The sequence below is a fragment of the Nelusetta ayraudi genome, unplaced genomic scaffold (assembly GCF_046127955.1).
Source record: "Nelusetta ayraudi isolate G7.1 ecotype Tasmania unplaced genomic scaffold, CSIRO-AGI_Nayr_v1 ptg000082l, whole genome shotgun sequence".
NCBI lineage: Eukaryota > Metazoa > Chordata > Actinopteri > Tetraodontiformes > Monacanthidae > Nelusetta > Nelusetta ayraudi.
This window is the reverse complement of record NW_027466132.1, coordinates 816,187-842,395: the sequence shown is the minus strand read 5'-3', so window position 1 is coordinate 842,395 and position 26,209 is coordinate 816,187. Positions and strand designations below refer to the sequence as shown.

At 46.4% G+C, this 26,209-nt stretch overlaps 3 protein-coding genes across 4 annotated transcripts in view; 1 reads left to right on the top strand and 2 right to left on the bottom strand.

The window, feature by feature from the left end:
- Positions 1-14,954, bottom strand: part of LOC142900420 (intersectin-2-like) — a 31,280-nt gene extending 16,326 nt beyond the window's left edge. For both annotated transcript variants that reach the window (XM_076044703.1, XM_076044704.1), the window contains exons 1-10: positions 14,505-14,954; positions 8,723-8,804; positions 5,335-5,427; positions 5,182-5,245; positions 4,762-4,937; positions 4,152-4,376; positions 3,245-3,338; positions 1,184-1,326; positions 290-353; positions 3-140 (exon numbers count right to left, since the gene is read on the bottom strand). In XM_076044703.1, coding sequence (XP_075900818.1) covers positions 3-140; positions 290-353; positions 1,184-1,326; positions 3,245-3,338; positions 4,152-4,376; positions 4,762-4,937; positions 5,182-5,245; positions 5,335-5,427; positions 8,723-8,729 — 1,004 coding nt within the window. In that variant the 5' untranslated portion in view covers positions 8,730-8,804; positions 14,505-14,954. The remainder of the gene's footprint in view (positions 1-2; positions 141-289; positions 354-1,183; positions 1,327-3,244; positions 3,339-4,151; positions 4,377-4,761; positions 4,938-5,181; positions 5,246-5,334; positions 5,428-8,722; positions 8,805-14,504) is intronic.
- A 1,041-nt stretch (positions 14,955-15,995) lies between these two features.
- On the bottom strand, positions 15,996-21,907 carry ddx1 (DEAD (Asp-Glu-Ala-Asp) box helicase 1). Its single transcript, XM_076044718.1, has 27 exons — positions 21,790-21,907; positions 21,507-21,610; positions 21,334-21,385; positions 21,127-21,190; positions 20,991-21,020; positions 20,819-20,915; positions 20,631-20,678; positions 20,423-20,506; positions 20,242-20,325; positions 20,079-20,155; positions 19,892-19,964; positions 19,705-19,781; positions 19,503-19,617; positions 19,243-19,381; positions 19,086-19,146; positions 18,861-18,959; positions 18,635-18,724; positions 18,183-18,371; positions 17,996-18,047; positions 17,764-17,910; positions 17,584-17,675; positions 17,410-17,482; positions 17,182-17,254; positions 17,024-17,066; positions 16,795-16,890; positions 16,555-16,675; positions 15,996-16,452 (listed from the first exon to the last, which is right to left on the bottom strand). The coding sequence occupies exons 2-27, from the start codon at positions 21,520-21,522 to the stop codon at positions 16,322-16,324; spliced, it is 2,223 nt and encodes a 740-aa protein (XP_075900833.1). The 5' UTR covers positions 21,523-21,610; positions 21,790-21,907; the 3' UTR covers positions 15,996-16,321.
- The window catches only part of nbas (NBAS subunit of NRZ tethering complex), a 123,521-nt gene continuing 119,127 nt past the window's right edge, over positions 21,816-26,209 (top strand). The window contains exons 1-6 of the mRNA XM_076044719.1: positions 21,816-21,933; positions 22,336-22,387; positions 22,469-22,505; positions 23,035-23,112; positions 23,839-23,886; positions 24,745-24,788. Coding sequence (XP_075900834.1) covers positions 21,841-21,933; positions 22,336-22,387; positions 22,469-22,505; positions 23,035-23,112; positions 23,839-23,886; positions 24,745-24,788 — 352 coding nt within the window. The 5' untranslated portion in view covers positions 21,816-21,840. The remainder of the gene's footprint in view (positions 21,934-22,335; positions 22,388-22,468; positions 22,506-23,034; positions 23,113-23,838; positions 23,887-24,744; positions 24,789-26,209) is intronic.

Sequence of the window (26,209 nt, the reverse complement as noted above, 5' to 3'; positions counted from 1 at the left end):
ACCTGAGCGACGGAGGCACGAGGTCCTGTGGCAGCGTAAGAGGCAGCGGCCGGCCTGTTTTCGCCATGTCCACCAGGTGCATGGCCAGGATGAACTCGTCCCCCTGCAGCCGGCCGTCCTTGTCCACATCGGCCAGGGTCCTGCGTGCACAGGCATCGGTTGAAGGTCAAAATTCACCCGCACAAACAGTCGCTGAGAGGAAGTGGCGGGAAAGCGGTGAGAAGGTTTGGTAGATGGGGAAAATGTACAGCAGAAGCGCTCGCACGCTCGCGCACACTTGTGTTCTCACCAGATGGTTGCGAGTTGAGTCTGCGTCAGGCTGGACGCCATGAGAGCGTTTCTGACTTGAGCTCCTGCAAGAGAGAAACGCAGGGGAAGAGGAGTTAATTCTTGTAATTCTTGTGTGTGTGCGTGTGTGTGCATGACTGTGAGTGTGTGCATGACTGCTGCTCTCGGCCAAGTGCTGAGAGCACTCAGAGCTGCGTGCATGAGCCAACAAGAGTGCGTTAAGTCAAAGACGCAGCCGTTCCTGGTAGTAGTGTAGTCCTGGTCTTGGTCTCCAGACCACTTTTTAAGGCTCTCGATCTCGTCTCGGACCCAGTGGCATTTTTACTCGATCTTGTCTCGGTGTCGGACTGGACGGACTGGGCATTTTCGATCAAGGCCAGTCAAGACTCAGCCACCACTACAATGACACGATAACAACGGAAAAGAATCCAGCTGCTGACGTTTTACACTCTGTTTGTGACACCCAGAGTGACACCCAGCCCCCTTATTTCAAGTTCAGTTATTTTTTTCATTCTATGAAACAAATTGTTGTTGTTTTTTTAAATGGTTCAAAGTAAAGCAGAAAAAATGTTAAAAGAAAATGATAAAAAAGATGCCTTGCTGAAAGGAGATGTTGCTGTTCGATTTAGAAGTAAACTTGAATCTTAAGAAGATACCGGGAATTTTTTTCTGTTTTGTTGTTATTTTTCTTTGATTCATAAAGTCTTGGTCTTGACTCGATCTCGATGCTCTCTAGTCTTGATGATGTCTTGGTCTCGGTTGGTGCCGTCTTGATTACAACACTAGTTCCTGGGAAGCCTGAGGACCTAGACGTTTGTCTATAGTGGAGTTTGCTGCTCTGTGTGTGTGCGTGCGCGCGCGTGTGTGCGTGTGTGTGTGTGTGTGTGCGACCTGCCTGTTAAGTAGCCACTCATCAGCTTGTCGAGGGTGTTGAACTGCTGGCGGTACTTGAGCCTGGCGGCCTGCGGGACGGCCCAGTCGCTGCCCCCCGTCTTGGGTGAGTTGCTGGCCAGTGAGGCGGTGGAGGAAGAGTTGGAGCTGAGGGAGACAGAGACGGTGGGAAGAGATCAGCGGCTAAATGGGACGCCACAGGAAAAAGCTTTTTCATTTTAATTGTTTATTAGCGGCGCAGGAAGATGCTGCAGATTTCCAGACAATCACAGCGGTGGCAGCGGCAGCGGCTCTAATCAGCCGAGTCTGCTTTCATGACAAACAATGCCTGTGCAAGAATAGCAAACGGAGGATGGGCCGGGTCTGCGGTGTTTACTCCAGGAAAATGCTCCATTTTTTTCTCCCTCAAAGAGCCTCAGAGGGTAGAAAAGCCAGTGTGCTCCTCTGACATAAAGACTTTGAGTGGGTTTCAGCGGGACAAAAGGAAACGTGATGATGTGGGACCCGCCCACAGCCCAGAGGTGAGTTACTGTCTTGGGTTGTCACACTTTGTCAGTTTTGTTTCTCAGGCTGCCAGAAACAGCTCACGGACGCATATATTTCTCTGGGTTTCATCAATTTCAATTGAAAAAAAAACCCAACGTACTTTATTTGTTATCTTTAATGTAAAATACAAATATCTCATATTCAAAACCCAATATTAGGGTCCAAAAGTCAAGCTAATGTGGGTATCAAACTTGACTATCACCTGAGGTCAGGACTGTTCTGTTGCACTGCTGCTTTCAATACAAACAAAAAAAAGGCGTTGACGCTGAAATCAGATACCGACTGGCAACACAAAACTGCTGGTCATAAGACACAACCAGTTTTTTGTTGAGTTTTTTTTTTTTGCCCTGCAGGCAATCTAATCTGGGTGTTGCTTTAAGTACGAAAAAAAAAAAAAAAATCCCAGCTCATAATCTCAATCTGACCCTTCGCAGATTTACGTTCAATCCGTTTGCAGATAAAGTTATCTGGCGAGCTCACCCACCGTGACAGTGCAGATGTTTATCTCACGTCATATACGTCCCCTTCGCTATCTGAAGGGTGAAGCAGCAGGCGTCTAGGGCCTGTCAAAGAGTGGAGGGGGCGCAGACTTCACCGCCTCCCCCGAATGGAACGCCTCCCTGCAAAATCCTAAACAAGTCCGAGTTTACACTGCGGCTGCCGACAACATCCCAGCTCACATTTCCTGTTTGTTCTCTGCTATCGAGATGCTTCATCTCCGCCTACATTCTGACCCCGGCTGTGCCCCACATATGTGAAGATTCCCAGATAGAGGAATTAAAGCACAAATCTGGGCTGCCAAGTCATTAAACGCATCATTAGCTGCATTTCCTTGACAGTTTTTCGCAAAATAAAAGCGATAATTCAAAAAATTTCGACAAAGTACAATTGCGATTTGTGAGTGTTTCCATTGAATAGTATGACGTGCGTAAGCCGTAATTCTCGTAAAATCTTGCAGGACAAAAGTTTTGTTGGTTTACGTTTGTTTGCTGTCAAGAATGGTTGTTATATTTTTCTCTTTGATGACTTGTAATAAATATTCCGTCTCCTCCTCCATCCAAACATAATGGCCCATTTTCACTTGAAGTGAAATGGTCACATGACCCCGTATGTCACGTACGGAGACGTGTAAATGGGAAAAAATGTTTCCATGACACATTTGCGATAAACCTCTATAAGGATACGTCTGGAAAAATCCCCTCATGAGAGCGTCAAAACCTTTTAGCCATATTTGAGAGGTTGATGACCAGTTTTTTATTGCGATATTTAGGCTTTACGCAATTCTAGGATGAATGGAAACACAGCGGACTGATAATTTTTGTTGACCTTTAGTCAATGGAGCCATGCGGGCTTCTGATAAAAGGATGAATAAAATTTATTACATTCAACAGGCCTGTTACCAAATTGCTGACGTGGCCCTCTGAGGTTGAAAAAATTGTTTTTTAAAAGTGATTCCAAAGGAGGCGACACGGCACAAATACACACAAACACTGAATTCTTCCAAAGTGCGAGGCGTCACCTGCTGGATCCGAGGTCCAGGAGCGAGTTGGCCTTGGACATGCCGCCGGGCGGGGAGAAGGTCATGGGCGAGGAGAAGCCCGACAGGGGGAGCCCTGCAAAACACAGTCAGTCGGTCCATGCTTTCACATCTCACAGGGGATAATTGCAGTGTAAAACGGCCGGAGATGAAAAAAATAAAAAAAAGGTGCGGCACATGCAGTCGCGCATGTCTGCAAAAATGCGCCCAGCGTGCACACGTGCTCTCTTATGCAACCAGTGTCAGATGCAGCGGCTGCCCTTGAAATGCGCGTACATCTAATCTTATCTCCCGCCGCACTTTACAGTTGCACGCGCACACACACGCACACACGCACACACACACTGAGCTCCAGGCGGTGAGGTTATTGACATCAGGCTCACGGCGGAGCTGCAGCCCAGGAGGGTTATTCAGAGTTTTAGAGAGTATCAGCCCCCATCGGCAGACACGGAGGGAGGAGATTAAGGGAGGAACAAATAAGATCGCTGGTGTCAGAGCCAAAAATGTTGGCAGAGCTGACGGAGATTAGACAAGAGCGGCCGTATCGGACAGATGGAAGAGGAGGAGGAGGAGGAGGAGGAGAGAGATGGAGAGCGCGGCACCGCTCAAACACCCGGCAAGTCCGGGGATGGAGAGACGTGAAGCTGAAGAAGCTTCAAGCGAGCACAGTAGCTGGATCACTGTTTTTTTTTTCTTTATCCTGAAAACCGGAAGTGTTTTTTCAACTGAATTATACGTAACCGGGTGGTAAACCCATTCGGTTCTCCGTTATGTTATATTGTATTATGTCGTTGTGGACGGCACAAGCACTCATAACAACTGGAGCAGAGGAGTTTTTTCTGTTGTTTTTGATTCAGTCCGGAGCAGGCGGTTCCTCTGCAGGACCAACCTGCGTTGCTGGTGACCAGCGGCGGGGAGAGCAGGTTCATGTTGCCGTTGGGGAGTCCAGAGTTTCCCAGGCAGCCAACCAGAGGCAGAGTCACCGGCATGGGCACCAGCGGTTGCACAGAGAGCATGGCGGCAGGGTTAAGGGGGATGGGTGTTAGGATGGGTGCGGCCGGCATGACGGGCACGGAGGACAGACCGACGGACAGGTTTGGCATGGAGCCCATTCCTGGGAGGAGGAAGAGGAGGGGGAGGAGGAGGAGGAGGAGGAGGAGGAGACACACACAGATGGAGCGCAGACAGACTTTAAAAACCTGGTGTTAAAATGTGTGATTTTGTGTCTTTTTCTCTATGGCGTGCAACTGGGTATTTATTTTATTTTATAAACTTTTCAACACTAAAAAGGCAATAGGTATGAGGGTTTGGGTGTAAATGTATGACATGAAGTGCTTTTTAATTGCATTCTGGGAAACACCATTAAAAAGATCACATTACTATGTAAAACGTGACTTATAATTATCCAATTTTACGAAACACGGACGTTCTCCAAAGTTTAGGATGAGAAAGAGCTGAAGTAAAGCTGTTTATTATAAAAATGTATTTTTTTTTGTTACCGAATCGCGCCGATATGGGAATGTTGACGGCAGAACCGGAACCGGGCGACTGCTTCATGATGAGCGGCAGCGAGGGCGGCAGGCTCCGCCCCTGCAGCTTGAGTTTGATGAGCTTCATGGCGATGGAGAACTCCAGCCGGTCCATCTTGCCGTCGATATCCAAGTCGGCCAGGTTCCTGATGAGAGAGAGTTGGGTGACGGGTTTGCAGAAACTTCCACGAAAAAAAGCCAAACAGTAACAGCAAGAGTAAAAGTGAGAGAGGGGGTCGAATTCTGGTAACACATTGAGCTGACGAGGCGCGGCCGCCTCGACAGGAAGTTGGAGTTTGACAGGAAGTACAAATTCAAGATGATTAAAGGCTCCCCGTGAAAAAGAAAATCGGGACGACTGACTGGCACGAACACACACAGAGTTCTCACCAGATCTCAGCCAGGACGGCCGGCGGCAGGCTGGACAGGAGGAAGAACTTCCTGGCTTGTTCTCCTAAACGGAATAAAAATAAGGAATAAATACATCACTGGGGATTTACACAACAGCCACACAAAAGATGTTGCTGAGCGGTGGCGGCCGACCTGAGACGTATCCCAGGACGGGGGCGAGGCTGTCAAACTGCTTGTCATGTTTGCCCCGCTCCTCCGGAGTGATGGCCCACACGCTGGCTGCACCTGGGCATTGGATAAACAACAGGTTTGCATTGACTCTTTGATTCACTATTACAGGACGGAAGTGTGAGATCAGGCAACAAACGTGGATCTCGTAATGGCCAAATGAGCAATAGGTGAGCGTTTGAGTCTCTAAAATGCAGATCAACAACTAACTGCCAGGCGAACTTAAACATTTTAAAGAATAAATGTGTCAAATAATTGGGTGGGCTCTGCAAGAAACGGCACTATTGTAATAAAATGTGGAAAAACCAGAGTTTAGCATTATGTCTCCCATTGCGTTTCTAAAAATGTCCTTGAAAGTCACATCTCTGAATGACAGAGAATTACAAAATCCCTTTCAACTGTTGCGGCCGGAGCGCTGGGCCTAATCTCCCTTGCAAATGAGATCCCTCCCTCCGATGAAACCGGCCCGACAATTAATGTAGAAAACCTCAGTCAGCATTTCTTTCACACCCGCCGCCTCCTTCCTCTGCTCCTCTCCGCTCGGCGTGTCTCAAGGTAAATCCAGGGTTCGCCATGAATTAAACATAACGTCGGACAGCGTCGGCCAAGCGAGAGAGATGTGGGAACCCGGCTCCGCCCCCTTGAGAATTGACAAATCGGAACTGTCAAAACACAATGTGACAGGTTTGATTGACGCCGCCTCGACTCAGCTCATCCGCCACTTGCTGCTGCTGCGGAGTGGAAGCGTGTCTCCACCCGCTGGGGCATCAGGGGGCGGTGGTTTATTCTCCAGCTACAGGAAATACCAGCCTGCCCACTGAGGGACTTCCCCCCCCCACCCCCCCCGACGCTGAGCAGCAACAACACCGAGCCGCCACTTTGGATGCAGATGCGCTGGTGCGATAAGCACGGAAACACACAGAGTGCTCGAGGGGATGTGGGCGCCGCCCGCTTGTCAGCAAACACTGGTGGGGGGGGGGGCTAAAATACACCTGCTCAGGTGGATGTGCCTCCACCTTTCCCGGAGAGCGAACGCCTGCAGCCTGCAGCGCCTGCCCCACTTTCAGCCATTGTCTGTCAGCAGCTTATGGCCGCCGCAACAATGAGAAAGTCATTAATCCGGCGGAGAGACGCCAGTTCGCTTCACATTGTCTGCTTCCTGGTGCGGGAGTGGCCAGATTTAGAACAACGCCGCTGGGGGACGACACAGCGCGTCCACGACGCCTGTCGCCAGACGGCAGGGTGTCACCAGGGTGGTGGTGGGCGGGGCCTGGATGTTGGAGGATAAGTGGGCCACTGCAAAGCCTCTTACAGCTGCAGAACCAGCCAGCGGTTTCATGGTTGTGTTGTGGGTGAAAATCTTCTTTCGCAACACAGCCAATCAGAGCGCATTTAATATTTAACTGCAGCAACACTTGGTAGCAGCTCAAAGTGACACAAAATATCTGTCATGCCTCTGAAAGCACTGGAATAGATGTCTGTATGTGTTTTAAACGTACTTGTTGTGTTGTTAAGTATGTCTGGAATAAAGTTTGTCATATAATTAAACGTTTCCTTGTTTTTTAAAGAGGCTCTGGAGAATATCGTCGCACCAGCTGACCCCTGGGTCGTGTGCAAAGCCGCCCGTCACCGTTTTGCGGCCGCCGCTGAGGTGTTTCTTCGACTTGTTTTCCCCTGTAAATTACTAACCAGGCTGCCCGCTCCAACATGTCATGTATCATTAACGTCGGCAGGTCGCTGATGTCACTTTCTACTCCAGATGCCGTGACGGCCGCCGGCTCTGCACTCAGCAAAATAACAAAAACAAAAAAAAAACAAACAAAACGCTGTTTATCCTGGAGTGCTGACTGCTGCTCCCCTCGGCCTCTTTACAGATGAAGCGGAGGCGTTTGGAGCAAATTATCGACCTGCCAATACGGAAGATCAGTAAAGATCTGTGTTTCTCGCTGTTTTTAGGAGACACTGTTGTGATAACTGTTGCGAATGTGTGTCCAATTAGGATCGTTCACATTGCGGCGAGGAGGGCAGTCTCGTTCGCGTTGAAACGTCATTTCGACACCACGCTGAAAAACCAAGCGTGTCTCTCGGTGACGGGACGGCAACACAACAACACAAGCACAACGTGAACTAAACGCCATGCAGCAGGCCAACCGGGAACCCTGCTGGGTCTGGTTCCTCCGGGATGTTGTTGTTAATAGGTAACGTGAACGCCTGTGAGCTGCTGTGATGATGCCATCGCCCTCTTAAAACAATGACCCAGGATCAAAACAGGACTGTTCGTTAACCGATGTGTTCAGTTCAGAACCTCGGCGCAGTGATATTCTGTCATCGCTTCAAAAATAGAATCTTGTTCCAGCAAAATGCTGAGTTGGAGCAGTGATTGAGAAGAAAACTGTTTTTTAGAAGGGAAGGAACAGCATCCACTCCACTCTGTAGCTGCTAATTTAGCAGCTTCCTGTTTAAAACACAGCCAAACTCTTGCCGTAGCTCCCGCCTGATTGGTCAGGTCGCGTTCTGACCCGTTCCAGAGGATTCTAATTGGACCTTTCTCGCCTCGTCAGCCGGCTTTGCCGTTGCCTCAGAGCTCTGTGTCCCTCTGGAGCTGCAGCACGGAAGTACGTTCACATCAAACACGTTGCCCCCGGGGAGAGGTCGTGTTGCGAATGCAGCCCACGCACCTTCCTCCTTCCCTCCCGTCCACCTGTTTGGATGATGTGCAGGTCACATTCAGAAGTTCTGCACCCGCCCCAATCTTCCGTCCAGAGAGAAACTCATCAGCTGCTGCTGCTGAGCTGAGAGTGAGGAGGTCGATTCCAGAGCAGCAGAAAGTGCCGGTGGGTTTTTTTTTGGGGGTCTTTTTTGTTTTGACGGGAAGAAACACACACACAGACGTACTTTCCTCTGAAGCATCTTCCCGCAGAAGCCCAGAAGAGAGTCATCGCTGCACTGATTCGTGTTCAAAGGGCTGAGAACGAGAGGATTAACGAGGAGAGAGCAACTCTGTCCAGAGCGAGGACAAAGGAGATGCATCATTCCCAAGTGTGTGAGCGCGACAGCAAACGGAGGCAGCAGCTCCGGCTCCTGACAAAGAGCTGCTGCTGCTGCTGCTGCTGCTGCTGCTGCTGATCGGCTGGAAACGCTCTAGAAAGCTGCATTTCCCTTCCCATTTTTCTAGTTCCGCTCATTCATCATATCTGCCAAAATGAACAATGTCAAAGGATGTTTCCATTCAAACATTTCCCACCGGTCCGATCTTTGAGATGGAAGTTCAAGTCCGATTTTGCTGCGTTTTCTGCCTCGCATTGAGTCCCTGTGTCTGTTGAAGTGAAGGAATAAAGAGAAGCGACCTCACCGTTCATGGCTGCAGGTGGAGGGAGGGGGCGGGCGGGTGGGGGTGGTGGGCTCCTCTAGTCGGCGGGCTCGCTCTCAGACATCTGCAGAGGAGGAGAGAGAGGGAGGAAGACACGGTGAGCATGTGACACAGCAGCAGCGGCGGCAGCGGTGGCGGAGGAGGAGAGAGGAGGATGGAGAAGGGGGGAATAAAACAAGGAAGAGGAGGAGGAGGTGCAGACAAAAAGCCGCGTCGGCGAGCACAGGAGAGAATGACGGCACCCGGCGGCGGCAGCGAGGCAGCCGTCCAGTCTCGGAGGTGCAGGGCTCAGCCTTATCTTCCCGCCACCAGGCGCCGCCTTCTGTTCTTTTTCAGGCTTTGAATTCATCTGATGTGGCAGATGGACGTTTCACAAAATCAACGGGATGTATTTCACACATCCATCTGGGGTTTCAAAAAAAAAAAAAAAACCTTTAAAAGATGAACAATAAAAAACAATGGTCAAGCCTCCTCGTCTGTCTGACTGAAAAAAAAAAAAAAAGGAAACAGGGAAATCAGATTCTCGCGCTGCCAGCGGGACGTGCGGCCGTCGCTTACAAGCTCCCGGCCTGCTGGTTTCTCGGTTGGATCAATTAAGGATGACACGAAACACTGTCGCATGGTCACTGTTGGTTACACTGACTCATCAGCAGAAACCAGAGGGGAAGTGATGTCATACAGAAACCAGCTCTGAGAAACCACAACTCCCGCCCCCTTTTTCCTTAGAAGGATCCTGATTGGGTTGGTCGGATTCTGACAAACACATTAGAGCTGAGCTTTTAATGATGGAGGCCTTTTTTTTTTTTTTTTAAATAGAAATATTTCTGATTTCTGATTTTATTTGTGTGCAATATGTGCAAATCCTATTTTTCATGATGATTCTTGTTCTTCAATATTTTTATTTTTAGCTCTTTGTTTCCTAATTTTAATCTTTAGTATCTCTTAGTGGGAATATGTTAACATTCTATTAGAATCTTTATTCATCATTTGTTTTCCGTATTTGAGGGAATGTCAGAGTCACCTCTGAATTAAATACAATTGTTCGTATAAAATGAACATGAGCAAACATGCATCTCCAGACACCTCATGCAAATACAATTCTAAAAATCCTATTTATGCATCTGGGTGCATCTCTCCCTGCTGCTGCTGTTGCTGCTGCTGCTGCTGCTGCTGCTGTTGATGAGGCTCCTCTGTGGGACGTGACAGATTCTCCCGGCGCTGCAGAGGAAAGATCCACGTCCTTTTATTTTTAGCGCAGAAAACAATACTGTTTGCGCGGCCGACGCTGGTGTTTAATTCAACTTTTCCAAATAAGAGTGGAGCCCTAAACTGGAGGAGAAAATGCCTCGTCTTCCTTCGGCCAAGCCGGGGGTTGAATTTCCTGTTCCTGGAGAGAATCGTCCAGTCAGCTCCCAGCAGCAGCAGCAAGTCCACTACTGGCCTTTCTGTATGCCAGCAGCTGCTTTCCATTGCAGTTTTTGGCAAGATAAAAACAACATTTCTAAAATTTCACGTACAACGTACAATTGATGTTTCCATTTAAATGGTGTGAGGCGCAGAAGCTGTAATTCTCATAAAAACCTCCTTCAGCGAGAGCCCACTTTGAGGAGGATGGAGGTACAAAACATTTCGCCTTTTGGATTATTTTCACTTGAAGTGAACTGGTCATGTGACCCCGTACGTCACGTCCGCTGACGCGTAAACGTGAAAAGGTGTTTCCACGACACTTTTGCGATATACCTTCTATATCAATACATCTGAAAAACCACCTCATGAGAGCGCAAAAACCTCTCAGCGATATTTCAGAGGTTTCTTTTCAAGTTCAGGTGTTTCCGTGACCAGCGTTTTATTGCCATATTTAGGTTTCACTCCAATTCTAGGAGTAATGGAAACGCAGCTTGTGTGTGTCTGCGCTGGCCCTCCGCTTCCAATCTCGCTGCTCAAATCCTCTCGTCTCCTCCATCAGGGGCTCTTTGCAGCAGGCAGTCGCTCTGTGACTCCCGGTCACACACACAGCAACCTCTTCTTCGCCTCCCACCAAATCATCCCTCCACACCTTTCACCACGTCTCCGCTCAACCCTCCGCATCTTTTCCATCTCAACGCGCATATTTCTTACTCATTCCCCACTCCAGCTCTCGTCCCTCTAGTGAGGCTCCTGCGCCGACAACCCCCCCCCACCCCCCCCCCACCCCACTCCCCTGCTTGCATCTCCTCTTTTCCACTCTCGCGCACCAGACCTCGCATGTTGTGGCATAAATTTCAACAACGCGACCAATTACTTAAAAGCTATGAAGCTCCGGCTTTGGCGGACGGCTCCTCGTTCCCATTAATATATGTGCATGCACACGCGTGGGAGCTCTGGGGTGACATCATAGACAAACAGGCAGAAGAGCTGGTAAACAGTTTTTGCACGTTAGTCAAAAACTACTGGCAGCACACCTGGCAAAAAGAAACAATCCAAACTTGAAATTGGGTCATATTTAAGGTAGGATTGATCACCTATAGGCGTTTATCAAGTCACTCAACACCAGCAACAGTTCTTAGCTACTATCGCTAACCACTGCTAGTTACTTTGAGACGAGCAAGGCTAACCGCGCTTCACATTTGCCGGAATTAAAGTGTCTCAGTAGCTGCGTTTTCATTCCAGTTTTTTTTTTTTGCAAAATAAAAGCAATATTTCTCAAATTTCAACAAAGTACGATTTGCAGGTGTCCAAACATAACGCGCCACTTTCACTTGAAGTGAACTGGTCACGTGACCCCATAGGTTGTGTAAATGCGGAAGAAAAAAAAAGCGTTTCCATGACACTTTTGTGATATACTGCTGAAAAACCACCTCATGGGAGCGTCAAAACCTTTTAGCGACATCTGAGAGGTTTTTCGAAGTTTAGCTGTTTCCATTAGAAATATGGTATTGCGATATTTAGGTTTTGTGCAATTCTAGGGGTAATGGAAACACGGCTAGTGTGAGGTTAGAAGCAGCTCTCTTTTTATCCAGTGTTATTCCTCTTCAATTGAAACTGGCGAGCTCTGACAGGAACTCCCTTCTTTATTATACTAAACATCCGCCAGCCTTTTCATTCGACGCTAGTCACGAAATCCCGCACCGCACCAAACACCCTTAATATCATCCTGAGATATGTACACACTCTGGCTGTGTGCGCCCAACACGCCCTTATCCAAACAGCTTCACGCCACTCTGTGTGTATTTAGCCGCCTGTCAGCCGCCTTCGTGCACAAACTCCTCCGGACCCCGAGGGCAGTGCGCGACTCAGCCGCCGCGCTAATTGGCTACCTTGGGTAGCTCTCAGACACAAACACATCCTGGAAGAGAGAGAGAGAGGAGGGAAAAAAAACAGCGCAGGATCGGCAGCAGGTGCACAGGACGCCTCCTTCCAGCAGCATCTGCTGACTGCAGGAGCGCAGCTCTGGAGTTGCTTGGAAAAGCGCTACTGCGGCTAATTTAAAAAAAAACAAAAAAAAACTTATTCCTATAGAAACCACTGGTGTGGTGCCAGAGAGGTGTAGTGAGGCAGGTTAACTCGATATAGGGAGTCAATGGAAGAGAACAGAATACGTCTGAAAAACCACCTCACGAGAGCCATATTTGAGAAGGTTTTCGAAGTTTAGCGGTTTCCCTGAGCACTTTTTTATTGCAATATTTAGGTTTCGCGCAACTCTAGGGCTGATGGAAACGCAGCAGCTGTCTGTCCGGCAGGAGGAAAAAAAATCAGTCAAAGAGTCTTTGACTGTGTCCTGCATGCTGATTGACACCTGTGTGTGTAGCAGCGGCGGCGGCGGCGGCACAGCTCAGATGTGTGCATAAGCAACGTGCCGGACTGTGTCAGACGTGCACTCCTCACACAGAGGGGCGCCCTGTTCCGAGCGGACACAGCCCAGGAAGCTGAACTGAGCCTGAGGAAGAAAGGGGCCTGTGTGTGTGTGTGTGTGTGTGTGTGTGTGTGTGTGTGTGTGCGTGTGTGTGTTTGTGTGCGTGTGTGGGTGTGTGCGTGTGCGCGCACAGGCAAGCACAATAACACGAGAAGTACACACCTTCCCCCTGCAGGGAGAGAAATCCAGGACACCTCCACCCAGAGAATTCAGCTCCTGTAATCCTTTCGACACACTTATGGGTCATCTCCAGCAATAATTCCCTGCATGCTCCTTCACTTTCATCACAACCGCACTCCCTGCGGCAATCCCTGCAATTGTGTACTGCCTCCTGCTCCGCCCCCCAGCCCCACCCCTCCCATCCCACATAATGCTGATCAGTTGTGGGAAAGAAGTGCAGGTCGCCAGGCTGCGTGCACGGCAGCATGTTGTGCAACTCTTCACACCGCCACCACCAACACTTCCGCCACCGCCGCAGCAGGTGCAGGTGCGATGGACTTTGCCACTGTCACCGTCAGGGACGGGGAGGGGGTGGGGGTGGGAAACGGACTCCAGCCGCTCTGTTTTTTTGGCCCCGAGCGCCGGCGGGCAGACGCTCGCACTAAAGCAATGGCTATAATTAGTTCACACTGCGGTAAATTAATGAGATTGTGAATAAGCTTGAGGAACTTGCTGCTTCATAGCGGAGGGAGAGGGCTGGTGGTGGGGGTGGTGGGGGGTTGGTAGAGAGTTCAAATTGATGAATTTAGAGTCAGTGAACTCCTCACTTAGGAATATACTTGGTCTATACTGGCAGCATAGACTCTGTATAACCACAAAAGACAACGGCATGAATTACTGATGGACGATGTCAAGGACTGGAAGACATGCCCACCCTGCATGAAATGTATTAGAGCCACCCCTCACTTTGTTTCTTTGCTCCACTTTTTAGGGAGAAAAAAGTGCTTCAACCGGCAGCTCCGGAGAATCAGCTCTTTGTGATCTCACAAAGGGCATCTGTTCCCTTTCAGACTCGGCCAGGTGTTTGACCCCTGCCCTGTTTGTGCCCCCTTGCAAAAAATGCAGGGAAACCCTTTTGGCAAGAAGCGATAGCTGAATTTTTTTTTGCTGCAAGGCTGCAAACAGAGGGCTAAAACAAAAAAATTCCCATACAAAACATTGGACCCATCATCAAGCGAGTCTCTCCGGCTCCTGTGTGTAGTGGAAAATTAAGAACGTAAGTATAAATTCCACCTTTGAGCTGCTGCAAGAAACACAAAAACACAACTGACAGAGACAAAGTAGACAACAGGCGCTCAGTTCACAGCCTGCTGGATCATCCACAGTCGCCCAGGACAATTTCTTATGAATTGAGCCGTAGAAAGCGAAAATCACCCCTTCAGTTTCATTTTCAGACATTATACAATAATAATAATAATAATAATAATAACTAAAAAAAAAAAAAAAAAGTCAGTGTCATTTAGGTCACTGGCTTCACGCCTGGTGGCTTGACAACACCACATCAAAATTATAATTATCATTTATTTTAATTATACATGTCACCCCCGACCCTAAAGATGAAGCCGCTGGCTCACACTGCGTGCTACACAACTCTGCCATTCAAAGGGGACACAATCTGAAACAGGTGCTATTTTCCGATTTATCTCACGTCACAGCGAACGTCGCATCTCCTTGTAAAAGACAAACTGAATGGGGAAGACAAGGAGTGACAAGGTGTCCGAGATTCACGTCCCTGAACGCTGAAGGGGGGAAAAAAGAGGAGGGGATTCTACTACTCCTCATCTGCGACACAAGAGACAGCGAGGCGCCGTTACTACGCGGCGGTCCCGCCGATTCGGGATTTACGGTCGGCTGAAACGGGACGTTCTTTACCTTCCAGATTAAAGGTGACGACGGGAAGAGCAGCGAAAGATGTCCGCCGGGTCACTCGACGCGGGTCCTGATCCCCCCCACCCCGGTTTCCTCTCCGTGAACCTGTTGCGGAGGACTGCGGCGCTGCCGTAACCGCTATCCAGGGCGGCCAGAGTTACACTGAGCCGCCGCCGGAGGACCGGAGGTGGTGGAGGAGGTGAAGGAGGAGGAGGGACGAGCCAATCCAGAGGGTGTGGACTGACTCAAAATGGGCGTCTCCCGGAGAGTCAAGACACGTGAACATAGTAGACTTCCGCTGCCACTTTACAAAATAAAACGCAAAATGAAGCGGCGCCTACAACTAAAATCTGTTGATAAAAATAATGTGTGGTTAGCCTTTAGCCTTTAGCCACGTACACATATAATAATCTGCACTCTTTTATCTGCTACATCTATCTATCTATCTATCTATCTATCCATCTATCTATCTATCATGTGGAAGGCGCTACAGAGCGCTGGTTTTAGCATCTGGCTAACGTCCAGCGTTTTCACAGGAGGCTGTAAACAGAGGGCTAAATGTAGAGAACTTAAAAGCAAAGCTCTTGAAATGTGTATAATATGGGACCTTTAAATGTATATTATATCATGTGCATGTGTGTGTGTTCCAGCAAAGTACTCCGACGCATTGTTGTGCTCTAAATAAATGATGAACACGTTTTAACTTCCAGGCAGAATGTGATTATTTTTAAATGAATCATCCGCATTTTGTCTTCAGGTTGTTATTAATTTTTCACCACGAGGAGCCCCAGTTGAGATCATGTTCTTCTCATAACCTGCCCTCTGTTTATGATGTTTATGATAAGAACTGACCCGGTCATGTAAGTGTGTTGATACAGACATATGAGTCTATGTCATTTCTTTTTGTGTGTGTGTGTGTGTGTGTGTTTTACGTAGCTTAAAACATGCCACTCTGGCGCAGTGGTTAAAACACTGTCTCCTCCCGCACTAAGTGTTCTGGGTCACTATCCCCAGTGGAAGCCTTCCTGTAAGCACTTTTCTTCCCGTCTCAGTGTGAGTTCCCAGTGGCTGCTCTGATTTCCTCCAAAGATATGAACATCATGTTAATTAGTAAACCCAAAGTAGCCTGGGGTGTTTTGTGGTGGACTGTATCTGTGTCTCAACACTGTGATTATTTTCTGCATGTTCTATGTGTGCCATTTTTTTTTTTTTGGAATATGCCAAACATGGATTTAAAAAAAATGATGGTGTCAATTTAAGGCCTCAACCACATTATTTCACCAAATCAATATTTCATCAGGTCCATGTCTATGTCATCATAAGAGAATTCTACTGTTACATCAACTGTGTCTAGCTCACGAATCTGTTGGGTCTCTGCTGTCCCCACAAGGTAGTAATGTGCAACTGCGTTTCAGTATCAGACTATCCTGCAGCTGCAACAAAAAAAAAAACAACCCAAAAAACAACCCCCTAAAGCGAAAACATTAAAAAACAGGAAATCCTTGATGACTTTATTTTAAACTTAAATATTCATTGAAGGAATTACACATGAACATAAATCATGAGTAGTCTTCTGCAATACAGAAGGATCACCTTACCACTGTACCAACTGATACAAATCCCACACATTTCATTTTTATGTGATATCCACATTGTTTTGATTAATTTAAAATAAAACAGTACAGTGGTTTCCAATGGAGTAACAGCACTTAGTTTTTCACCTTAAAATGGTAGAAAGAAAACTTTCTAAATACCCTGAAAGGTAGATAAACTACATTAGTGTTGCATCTGTCTGCAGTGTGACCGGTTGTGTGGTGTCTTCAGAAGGCTTTGAACAGCTGGTTGGGCAGGTACCCCAGGTGCAGGAAGGAGCTCTGGGCTTCTCTCTCCAGGTTCGCCAGCTCGCTGACCGTCGGGGCCAACACGTCTACGTGTCCCTTGTAGTTGCCGCCTGGGAAGAAGCAACATCACATTAGATGGGGCACTTTGAATGTTTAAGCATGCAACACTTGCATCGCACAACAACGTTGGTTTTCCACATTATGCAACGGACCTCCCAAAGCTCTGCGCTGGCCGTAGGTGACCTTGCCGTCAAACTCATCCACAGGGATTTTGATGTCTGGTTCACACTGGGTGATGGTGCACTTTAAGTGCTCCTCGATGTCCGACAGCAGCTGGGTATAGTTGAAAAAAGGGGACACAACTACAGTTTTGAGTTTGATATGACGGTAAAGGGGTATAAAACTTCTGGGTTTCAATGCGGAACCGGGTTTGTGGGAGATTCTAGTCTCACCTCTTTCTCATTGTACCAAATGGTGCAGCCTCCGTCCTCCCTCAGCCGGGTGTTGTAGCAGCCTCTGCCTCGGTTTGGACAAACGTGGTACCACACCTGTTTGTTTGCACAACAGTCAATGTTGGTTTGTTTGTTTTGTTTTTTGAATAACCGACCTCAAATCTCCAAAAAAAGAACAATAATAAAATAAAAAAATAATATGCAAAATCAAACCACCGTGTTGACCTACCTTTTCTTTCTCTGAGGCTACCAGTGAGATGGCCAGACCCATTCTGGAAGTGAGGTAGATTGATTGTTAACTGCGCAGGTTGGTAAAAGGTTTTTATTTATGCTACCCAAGTCATTTTAGGTGTTAGAATACAGAAAAAGAAGAAACCCCCTGTTTACCTCTCAGCCCTTCCCACTCTGCCAATACGATGGACATAGTTCTGTTTTTCATCCGGCAGCGTGACATTAATCACTGGAGAAGGAAAACAAATCACTGTGACAACTAAAGGAAACAATTTCAACGTATAGAAGCTAGATAGAGGGAAGAAGAAAGACTGAAAAGGTTGAGGTTTTATCTTCTGGTGTGCTGCTGAACACACAACGCTTTGCTTGGCTGCTGCCGTTTACCGTGAGGAACTCCGTGGACGTCAATTCCTCTGGCAGCGACGTCTGTGCAGATCAGAAGTCTCACTTCCTTTTTCTGGAAACCGAAGACAAACAGGGATCAGAGTGGCTGTTCTTGTAAAGGGACGGATTCATCTTTTGATTTCATATCCATTTATAAATTCCTATTATTTTTACCTTAAAGCGGTCCAAGTTGTTTTTCCTCTCGTTGGGCTTACGGTCACCATGGAGACAAACGCAGGAGAGCTGGTGGTTTTTACTATCTGGACCTAAAGACAAAGAAGAAGGAAGATCAAACTGAAGTGTGAATGTGTAAACAATGGAGCGGCAGCTGGCAGCCGTGCGCTTTGGCCCCACCTCCACCCTGCTGGATGAAATATTGCTCCATGTTGTCACAGTCAATCTTGGTGCGGCAGAAGATGATGGCCTGGTCCATCTTGTGCTCTTTGATGGCTCTCACTGTGTACTCGCCCTTCAGCACCTTGATGGCTTCGGACCACATTTCTTTAAGAAGAAAGTTAAAAAACTTAGACGTGTATATTTGAGAATCCTTAGTAAAGACTGATCTGACCCTCTTATCAGCTCTCACCTGAAGAATTGGCTCCGGATCTGGTGTTGTCTTTGGCGTGGACTTCATCCGTCTGTCCAGAACAAAACATTAAAAACAGGAATGAGTTTTTGCATTATTTTTTTTCGGAATGACAACGGTACAGAAACAGGTGTTTTATTCGCTCGGCCATCCAAAAGCGTCCTCGTCCCAACGCAGGACCGCTCACCCGGATGCGGTTCTTGCCCAGACGCTCCCAGAGGCGGTCGCTCTTAGGATTGACGGGCACAACCACATGGTGGACGGTCTCGGGGACGGAGTCCTCCCCTTTCAGGTCCACCCACGTGGGGAAGTGCATGATGCGCTCCGACAGCTTCTTCACGTCGAAGGAGTGGAGAGTGGCTGAACAAACGATCACCTGGAGAAGATTGTTTCCAGTGTAAGAAAATTGATGAAATGACCTTTAGAATAAACACATCATCCAGTCAATGTGCCAGTTTCATAGAGAGAAAACAAAACAGATGTAAACCCACTTTGGTATTTAGCCTCACAGACATGAACTGAATCGGTTTCATCTGAGCCCTCTGAATACACACACAATGTTTACTCCTAATAAAATGTACTGCAACTCTCAGAACACACACTGTTTATTGCTGCAGACAAACTCATCCTTGGTATTACCTGCAGCCTCTTTCCATCAGAGGTGACCTGGGGGATTTGGTTGTGGATCCTGTTGATAAAGTCTGTATAACCGGCAGATAGGAGGCCGTCCTGAGGGAAGAAACAGAGAACGTGCTCCGAAAATGAATCATTGAAAGCAGCAGGAAACAGAACAAACACAAAAAGACAAAGCAATGAGTCTGTGGCCGGTGGAAGTGATTGTTTTTCCACAGAGTATCAAACGTACACACTCATCCAGGACTAGGAAGCGGACTTGGGACAGGCTCAGTTTCCCAGTGGAAATGAGGTCGTCCAGTCGACCAGGTGTACCCACGACAATGTCAATCTGGTGGGGGTAGAAGACAGGGGATGGAGGAAGATGGAAGGAAAACAATGTATGACACTTTAAAAGGGGAAAAACTTTGTCTCCTAAAAAAAAAAAAAACAACTTTCAACTGTATTTTCCACACACCCCTTGTTCCAGAGCAGCCAGTTGATCCTTGGCAGGAACACCGCCAATCACCAGCAGCTCCCTGCAGCAAACGGCAAACGCAACAGGTGTAATCTTTAAAATTAAACTCTGCCTCCATCTAGTGGAAGAAAACAGTCATCACAAATCGCAGCCGTGCCTCAGTTTGGGGTTTTCCACATATTTCTTGAACTGCTTGACATTGTTGAGGGTCTGTTCGGCCAATTCCTTAGATGGCTCTAAGATCAGAGCTTTGGGTCCGTTGGATGTTGATTGGACTTGGCTCACTTTGGGAGCACCTGCACCAACACAGACCATCGAGAGAGTTCCGACAATGAGTTAGAAGCTTTTGTTTTATTAGTGATGATTTTTTGTTTTTGTTTTTCCAGAACCAAATAGCACACACACACGCACACACACCTGTCTGTGAGGACTTGACCTCGTGAGCCTCCGTTGCCTGATCCAGAGCAACAAAGCCGCTCTTAGGGGCATTTTTGAAGTCTTCTCCGCCAAAATTGAACTTCAGCTCTGCATTCTATTGGATTGATGATGAAAAAAATATTTAACATTTCTTGTGAAAGAGGCAATTGTCAGAGTCTTTTCTTATGAGGTGATGTTGTACCTTCAGCACACAGGAGGCAAAGAAAGGCTGATTCTTCACATGTTGAGGGATTTCAAAGGCCACACCCAGGTCATTGCCTAATGGGGAAAAACAATTAAAGGAATGAAAGGAGTCCTGGTATTGACCACAGCCACTAAACATCAAAAACCTTCCTTTATGAACAAGAGAAGATATACAGACACTATACCATTTTTTGAGAAGGAAATTTGTCCCCTGTCAAGATCTAAGTAGCATCCAATGGTATCGTGCATGGTGAACTCCTGTAAATGGAAAGGACAACAAATACAGTAACCGTCACTAATTGTGACTTTATAATAAACCTGAAGATGAAAAACATGTTCAATTTGATGTTTTGCCAACATTCATTCCATTACCTCTCCATAGCTGTCAAACTGCTTGTTATTGGATTTTTTCCCAGTTCCGCCAAAACCAAAACCATATTTATCAGTTCCTGGGAAGAAAATAGAAGCACATGACTTCACTGTGTTTTGTTGACCTTTGGTATGTTCTGCAGGATGGAACAGAAGGAGAACATACCCAGGTCCAAGGCTGCCTGGCTGGTGGACCAGCCAATGCGACACAGACCTTGGTCGTGGCAGGCTACCTCATAGTAGTACTTGCCTAGAATGAAGGAAAATAATAAAGAAATAAAGAGACGTTCGCTGCCTGCACTTGCTGCCCAAAGACCTCAGATTGTTTAAATCCAACAGACACGGACCTTTGGTGACACCTTTTGTTGAGCGGCAGCCGTGCCACTCTTTAAACTCCCTGCTCTGGCAGGACAATCCATCTGGACCGATAGCTGTCAAGAAGAAACAAGACGTGATGGTTCGAAAATGAGGAGAGGAGGCAAAGAAACAAGGTGCAACGTAAAATAAGACTATGTTGAACAATGAGTGTGAAAATGATGATAAATCAACTCTTACCGAAGGCTGTGCTGCGGTCGTATGGATTCATCTGCCATGTGTTGAAAACTAAGGCATGAGAAAAGTGTGTTGTTATGTGTTACAATGCTCCCTTGATTGAGCTGCAAACATGCCAGTGTCGGTTGGTCCAACACAGATAATAAGTAGGAACTAAAGTCAGAACCAAAATGATCATAAACTAGACTCACTTGCTCCTCCAGACTTGACGGACGCTCTGCCCTTCTTGCCCTCCTGCTGATCTTTCAGGGTCTCGTACACAATCTGAATCACTGGGATGTTGAAAGCCTAAAATGGCAAATATTTCGCCTCAGCAGGATGCGCTGTCAGAACAAAAAAAGTGTGCAAATGTCTAATACTTACACCCGTTTTGCCGCTACCGGTTTCTGCCGCCTGAAAAACACAACACGTCAAGATGTTAAACTACAAATTATTAAATTGTTAACTACACTACACATTATTTGGCTCCAGAAATGAGACTGATGTGGTGCACACTTACCATGAGAACATCTCCTCCACCCAGAATCAGGGGAATCGACTCTGCCTGGATGTCTGTCGGCAGCCTGGAATTTATTTAAAAATAGATTTCAGCAATTCTACTCGCCTACCTAACTTTACCAGAGTCGGGTGATAAGATCATGGAGTTATATGACAGCACAGTATTGAATCAACAATATCTAGGTGTGTCATGATCACAGTGACTTACAGCCAGTCTAGTTCTTCCACAGCCTGGGCGATTTCAGGCATAACACCCATCTCTGTAGAGAAAAACAGGTTCAACGAAAATGTACATATAAAGTAAACTCTTAAGATTCGTTCGATGAAGGTGTTCATTGTGCATGAGGCATTTGATGGTGGGATTTAAGCCGAATATCTCACCAGAAAACGCTGCCATCTTTACAGCAGCGAGCCCAACACAACCGGATGTAACGTGTTGACGGGTGCACCTCTTAAGGAAGACCGGTTCTATTTAAAGGTTCCGTCTGTCGAAAAAAAGAATCAGATTTAAAACAAAAAATAAATCGAAAGCTTCACAAATAAGCTTTAAATACGAAAAAAAATGTGAATACATGGAGAAAACATGAAAAAAACTATAATTATAAATACAAACCTTATTCACATTTAGTTTGAGGTTCAATACCCAAACGCGTTCCCCACTTACTTTGTCTCTTGCGAATTTCCGTAGGCATTCTGACAGCTGGTCCAAGTAAACATGGCTGAAGAAAGTGTCGTTGAAGGCGAAGATGAGAACATTTTATATGATTTACTTGTCATTTCGGAATGGCCTCCGGAGACAGATGTACAGGTGACTGGGGCTTCCGTTCATGCACACGTTGACGTTGTGTTTGATGACTTCTTGGCCGTGAAACGCTACCGGAAAGTGTGCTATGATCAGATGCGTGCCGCCGTCCGCCGTCCTAAGCCACGTAGCAGAAACACGCCGTCTCGTCGCCGGTTTATATTACAACGTCAACACTGCATTGTGTTTGTTTGAAAAAAATGCTCTTAACAACCACCTGTGCAACAAAGCCCCTAAATGTTATTTTCAGCACAATATTGGTCGATTTCTCCATTCGCTTTGCCAGCCTCGTTATGCTGCCAGCTGGTCGTAATTCGCGATTAAGTTCAACGTGACCATTCTGAGCAAGGTGGCGGGAAACACACACACTTATATGCACAATAATATGCCACTATTAAATATTTGCAGGCGCGAGGGAACAAGGAGCCCAGTAGCTCCGTCGTTGCCAAAGCACTGACAGGTAAAAATGTTGTTTGGCTCAGCTGACTGACTAGTATTAGGATTGTTAATATGTTTACTAACTGGAATTAATATCCTGCAGGTCCATTTCGATTACTTCTGCACTACTTGTGGTACAGGTAGGTTGACCATATTAATTCCAGCACATAAGAACGTGCCAATAGTGGTGTGAGAATCAAGAACCTGTAATGACATAAAAATTGAGATATAGCTGGTGATTTGCATAAAAAAGGCATCATGTTAAGTTTTTCAAGAGGGTTTTGGTCGGCAAATTCATTTGTATTTCGTTCATGCTTTAAATCTTTTTATTTATTTATTTGAAAACAGAATGTTTCCCCTTAATTTATTCACTTATTAATGGATGGTCATTCATTGTTCACACACTGAAAAATTCTCACATTGAAAGGTAAAATATATTATAGCAGAGTAATTTTGAATTGCTTGTTTTCTTAATGTATTTATTGAAAGTGTTTTTTTTCCTCAATTACGATTTATCAGTAATTATTTAACTAATTGAATTGAATCCTCTTAACTTTTTCTCTTACCACCCCTATTGCACAATGAACCTTGAAAGATTTCCCCAGAATTTTTAACTGATCTTTTTATCTTTTTAATTTTTATTGAAAATGACAACAACAAAAACTTCAGTCCAACAAGCTCATCTCTGCCTGTTGGCCTGGTCCGTCTGGCAAACAAGCAGATCAACTGGGAGCCTGTGCTTGCAAGGTAGTAGAACACACACACACACACACACACACACACACACACACACACACACACACACACACACACACGTTTTGATTTAATGGATCAATATACGAATGGAATCTAGCTTGTTGCCTTTGCCTTCTCCCCTCCTCCGATTTTCCTTTCTTTGCTAAGCGGCTCCTTTAAGCGGCCTCATTATAGAAGACAAACTGAGTCAAGTTTTGTAATTGGCTATTGATCCAGCTGTGTATGTGAGATACTGCTAAGTGTGCTCAAATTATCCTTCAAATGACGCTTCCATGTGTCTGACACTTTTGATGCCTTTGTTTGCTTTTGGTCGGACCTCTAAGATTTTTCCTCACTTCTTTCTCCTCTGAACCTGAATCTTTGCTCCTTTTTAATGCTCCTTAATTACTATTTCTTCTCCACCACCTCCTCATCCTCTCTTTTTCCTAAGCCGTGGGCTCTAATTTCAGCCTTTATCTCTTTCCAATACTAACTGCTCTTCTGCAGTCACACACGCACACACACACACGCACACACACACACACAAATGTTCCCTTTTATTGCCAATCACCCTTAATCACTCCAGACGGCAGTCATTTTAGCTTGCACCTCCTAAAATATCCGTCCTAATGACACCTCTTTCTCTCCTCCTGCTCCGCTCACCTCTGCTCTCTAGGCTGTCTTGACATTTACTTTTTTCCCTCCTTTTTCATTTCTGCTTGTTTTTTTTCTCCGCAGTAACGGCAAACTGCTGGCGGTGGTCCAGGACCAGTGCGTGGAGATTAGGTAATTATTGAACTGTACCCCCGCCGTCGGAGGCACTCTGCCTGTGTGTGCAAGTGATAGAGAGCCTTTTAATTAACGGGGTGATTTATCACATCTCCATTGAGCGCAGGCCTGCAGCCCCAGCTTGGCTCCATAAGGATTACTTTCTTCAGGCATCATTGCAATGATGTTGTTTTTTTTTTTTTGAATACCCGTCATGGCAGACACAGGGAGGCATCCATTCAGGCTCACGTTTGTGGCAACCGATGTTTTCTAATTTCTTCTTCCACTTTGAAATCAGCAAATTCATTTCTTCTGTGATACAAACCAGCCAATACAAACACAGAATTTGTGTGTCTGTGTGTGCGTGCGTGTGTTAGTGGAGATAATTATTTTCGGATACGATCCATCCTTCCTTGTACGTGCACAAAAAAAAGTGCACTCGCTCAGCAGTACTGCGCTCCATCGACGCAGCCTTGTTGTTGTGCTTCAAACGGTGCAAAATTGAAATGAAAATCAATGACAGCAGGCTGAGCACGCGGACGCATTGGTGCCCTCTAATGGCCATTGAGAGACAAATACAAATGGCACCACTTGAGTGCGTCACAGAGGGCTGATTTTACAGAGCTGCGCAACGCTTTGTGAGAAGTGGAGCGAGCCAGTGATGGATGAAGCAAATGATGGAGTTGTCTGATTTTCTGTGAAGTTCACTGACAGACTGGAGGCACATTAGTGTCAGGAAAAAAAATCATTGAATTAAACATTTCTTCCTTCCTGTCAGGCTGAGTCTGTCTGATCTCCATTACTATTTAAGATTTGCAGGCTTTTTAGCATTTATGATTGATATGTGTTTTGTTTGTTTTTTTTCCTGCTCTTCAGGTCTGTGAGAGATGACTTTGGTTCCGTCATCGGGAAGTGTCAGGGTAAGACCAGTTTTATCAGTCACACGCTGTGTGTTTAGTTAGTGAATTACTCAGACCACCTCGTCTGACACCATTAACTTCTGCACCACTTTCTGAGAGTGATTGTGAGTTTATCAACATGGATCCAACAGGAGTCTGACTCGAATTTCAGCAAAAGGGCTGCTTTTGAACGTTTAGGTTGCCTTATATACCATCCAGGATATTATGATCTTACTGCTTGATCTCTTCAATATTTTGTAAAATACTTTTGAGGAGTTTTTTTTATTATTTTTTTATCTCCTTTTATCTTGTTCTTCTCCTTCTCTTCTGTCGCTGTATCGCTTTAAAAACGAGCAAAGTCAGACCGAAACTGAAATATTTGACCAGAACTTGCTTCAAATCATCATTTTGAGTTTTTCCAATGAAGCGATAATGATCCTTCACTATCCCTCCGAGTGCTAATTAAAAATATAATATTGAATTTTCTCATGCAAGTGACAGAGGGGACCAGCGCTGCCGGTCCTGTGCATTTTCTGATAAGAGTGCATTGTTAACCTGAGGATAATCGCCGTGCGTGCGCCGGTTAGCGGGCGCCTGCGTTTTGTGTGTCCAGGTGCTGTCCGTCGTCGGGCCGACATCGGCTTTGAGTTACTTTCAAAGGGAAGTATCGACCCGAGAGGCTAATTGGAATATGTGAGCGAGATTCTCCGCGGCAACGCGAGATAATCACCCTCATCCTGCAACGCTGCCACTCAATAAGCGCAGCCCCTTAATGGCTGATAAAAATAAATAGCCCCGTGCGGTTGGTTGGCTGTGTGAAATGGCCCCGCTGTGGCGGTAATTGGTTCTAAACGTCGTGCTGTCCGAGCCTCGAGAAGTTTGAGGAGTGATGCAGAGTAAAGTTTGACGCCCAGGAGAGACAGATAGAGAGTGAGCGAGAGAGAGCTGTCTCTCTGATTGATGGGTAATTTGCCCGTTAGTTTTCTGTCCCTCAGTGAAGCTGAAGTAACTAGTTTATGTAGCCGCTACTAATGATTTAACAAACTGAAAGAGTTTGACGGGCCTGGATGGAAACGGTTGCAGTCGGCTGGACAACGGTTCCACGCCAGAGGTTGAAGCGCATCATCTGCTGGCCAGCTGGCAGAGTTAGATTAGATGGGCTTGTTGCGCTGAAACAAAAAGGTTTTTTTTGACGCTATCGGTAAAAACTATTGGTTAGCAACTACATTGATTACTCTTATTTTCTTTTGTCCGGACACATGGAGAGATGATGGAAGATGAGCAAAAAGGGTTTTTGGAGAAGAGATTGCTTCCAAATTGGCAGCACAATAGCGTTATTACTACTTTGTTAAGCCCTGCACTTGAACTCAGTCGCACCAGAAGAATTGCGATGCTCAACTGAAAGCGACTGGTCGATTCTTCCTACTTCCTCTTACTCCTCC

Excerpts from the sequence above, each read along its gene's own strand:
- ddx1 (XM_076044718.1), bottom strand. Across the intron at positions 18,372-18,634 it reads CTGATGGAAAGAGGCTGCAG|GTGATCGTTTGTTCAGCCAC; the intron begins GTAATACCAAGG and ends AATCTTCTCCAG. Across the intron at positions 18,048-18,182 it reads TGGGCAAGAACCGCATCCGG|ACGGATGAAGTCCACGCCAA; the intron begins GTGAGCGGTCCT and ends TGTTCTGGACAG.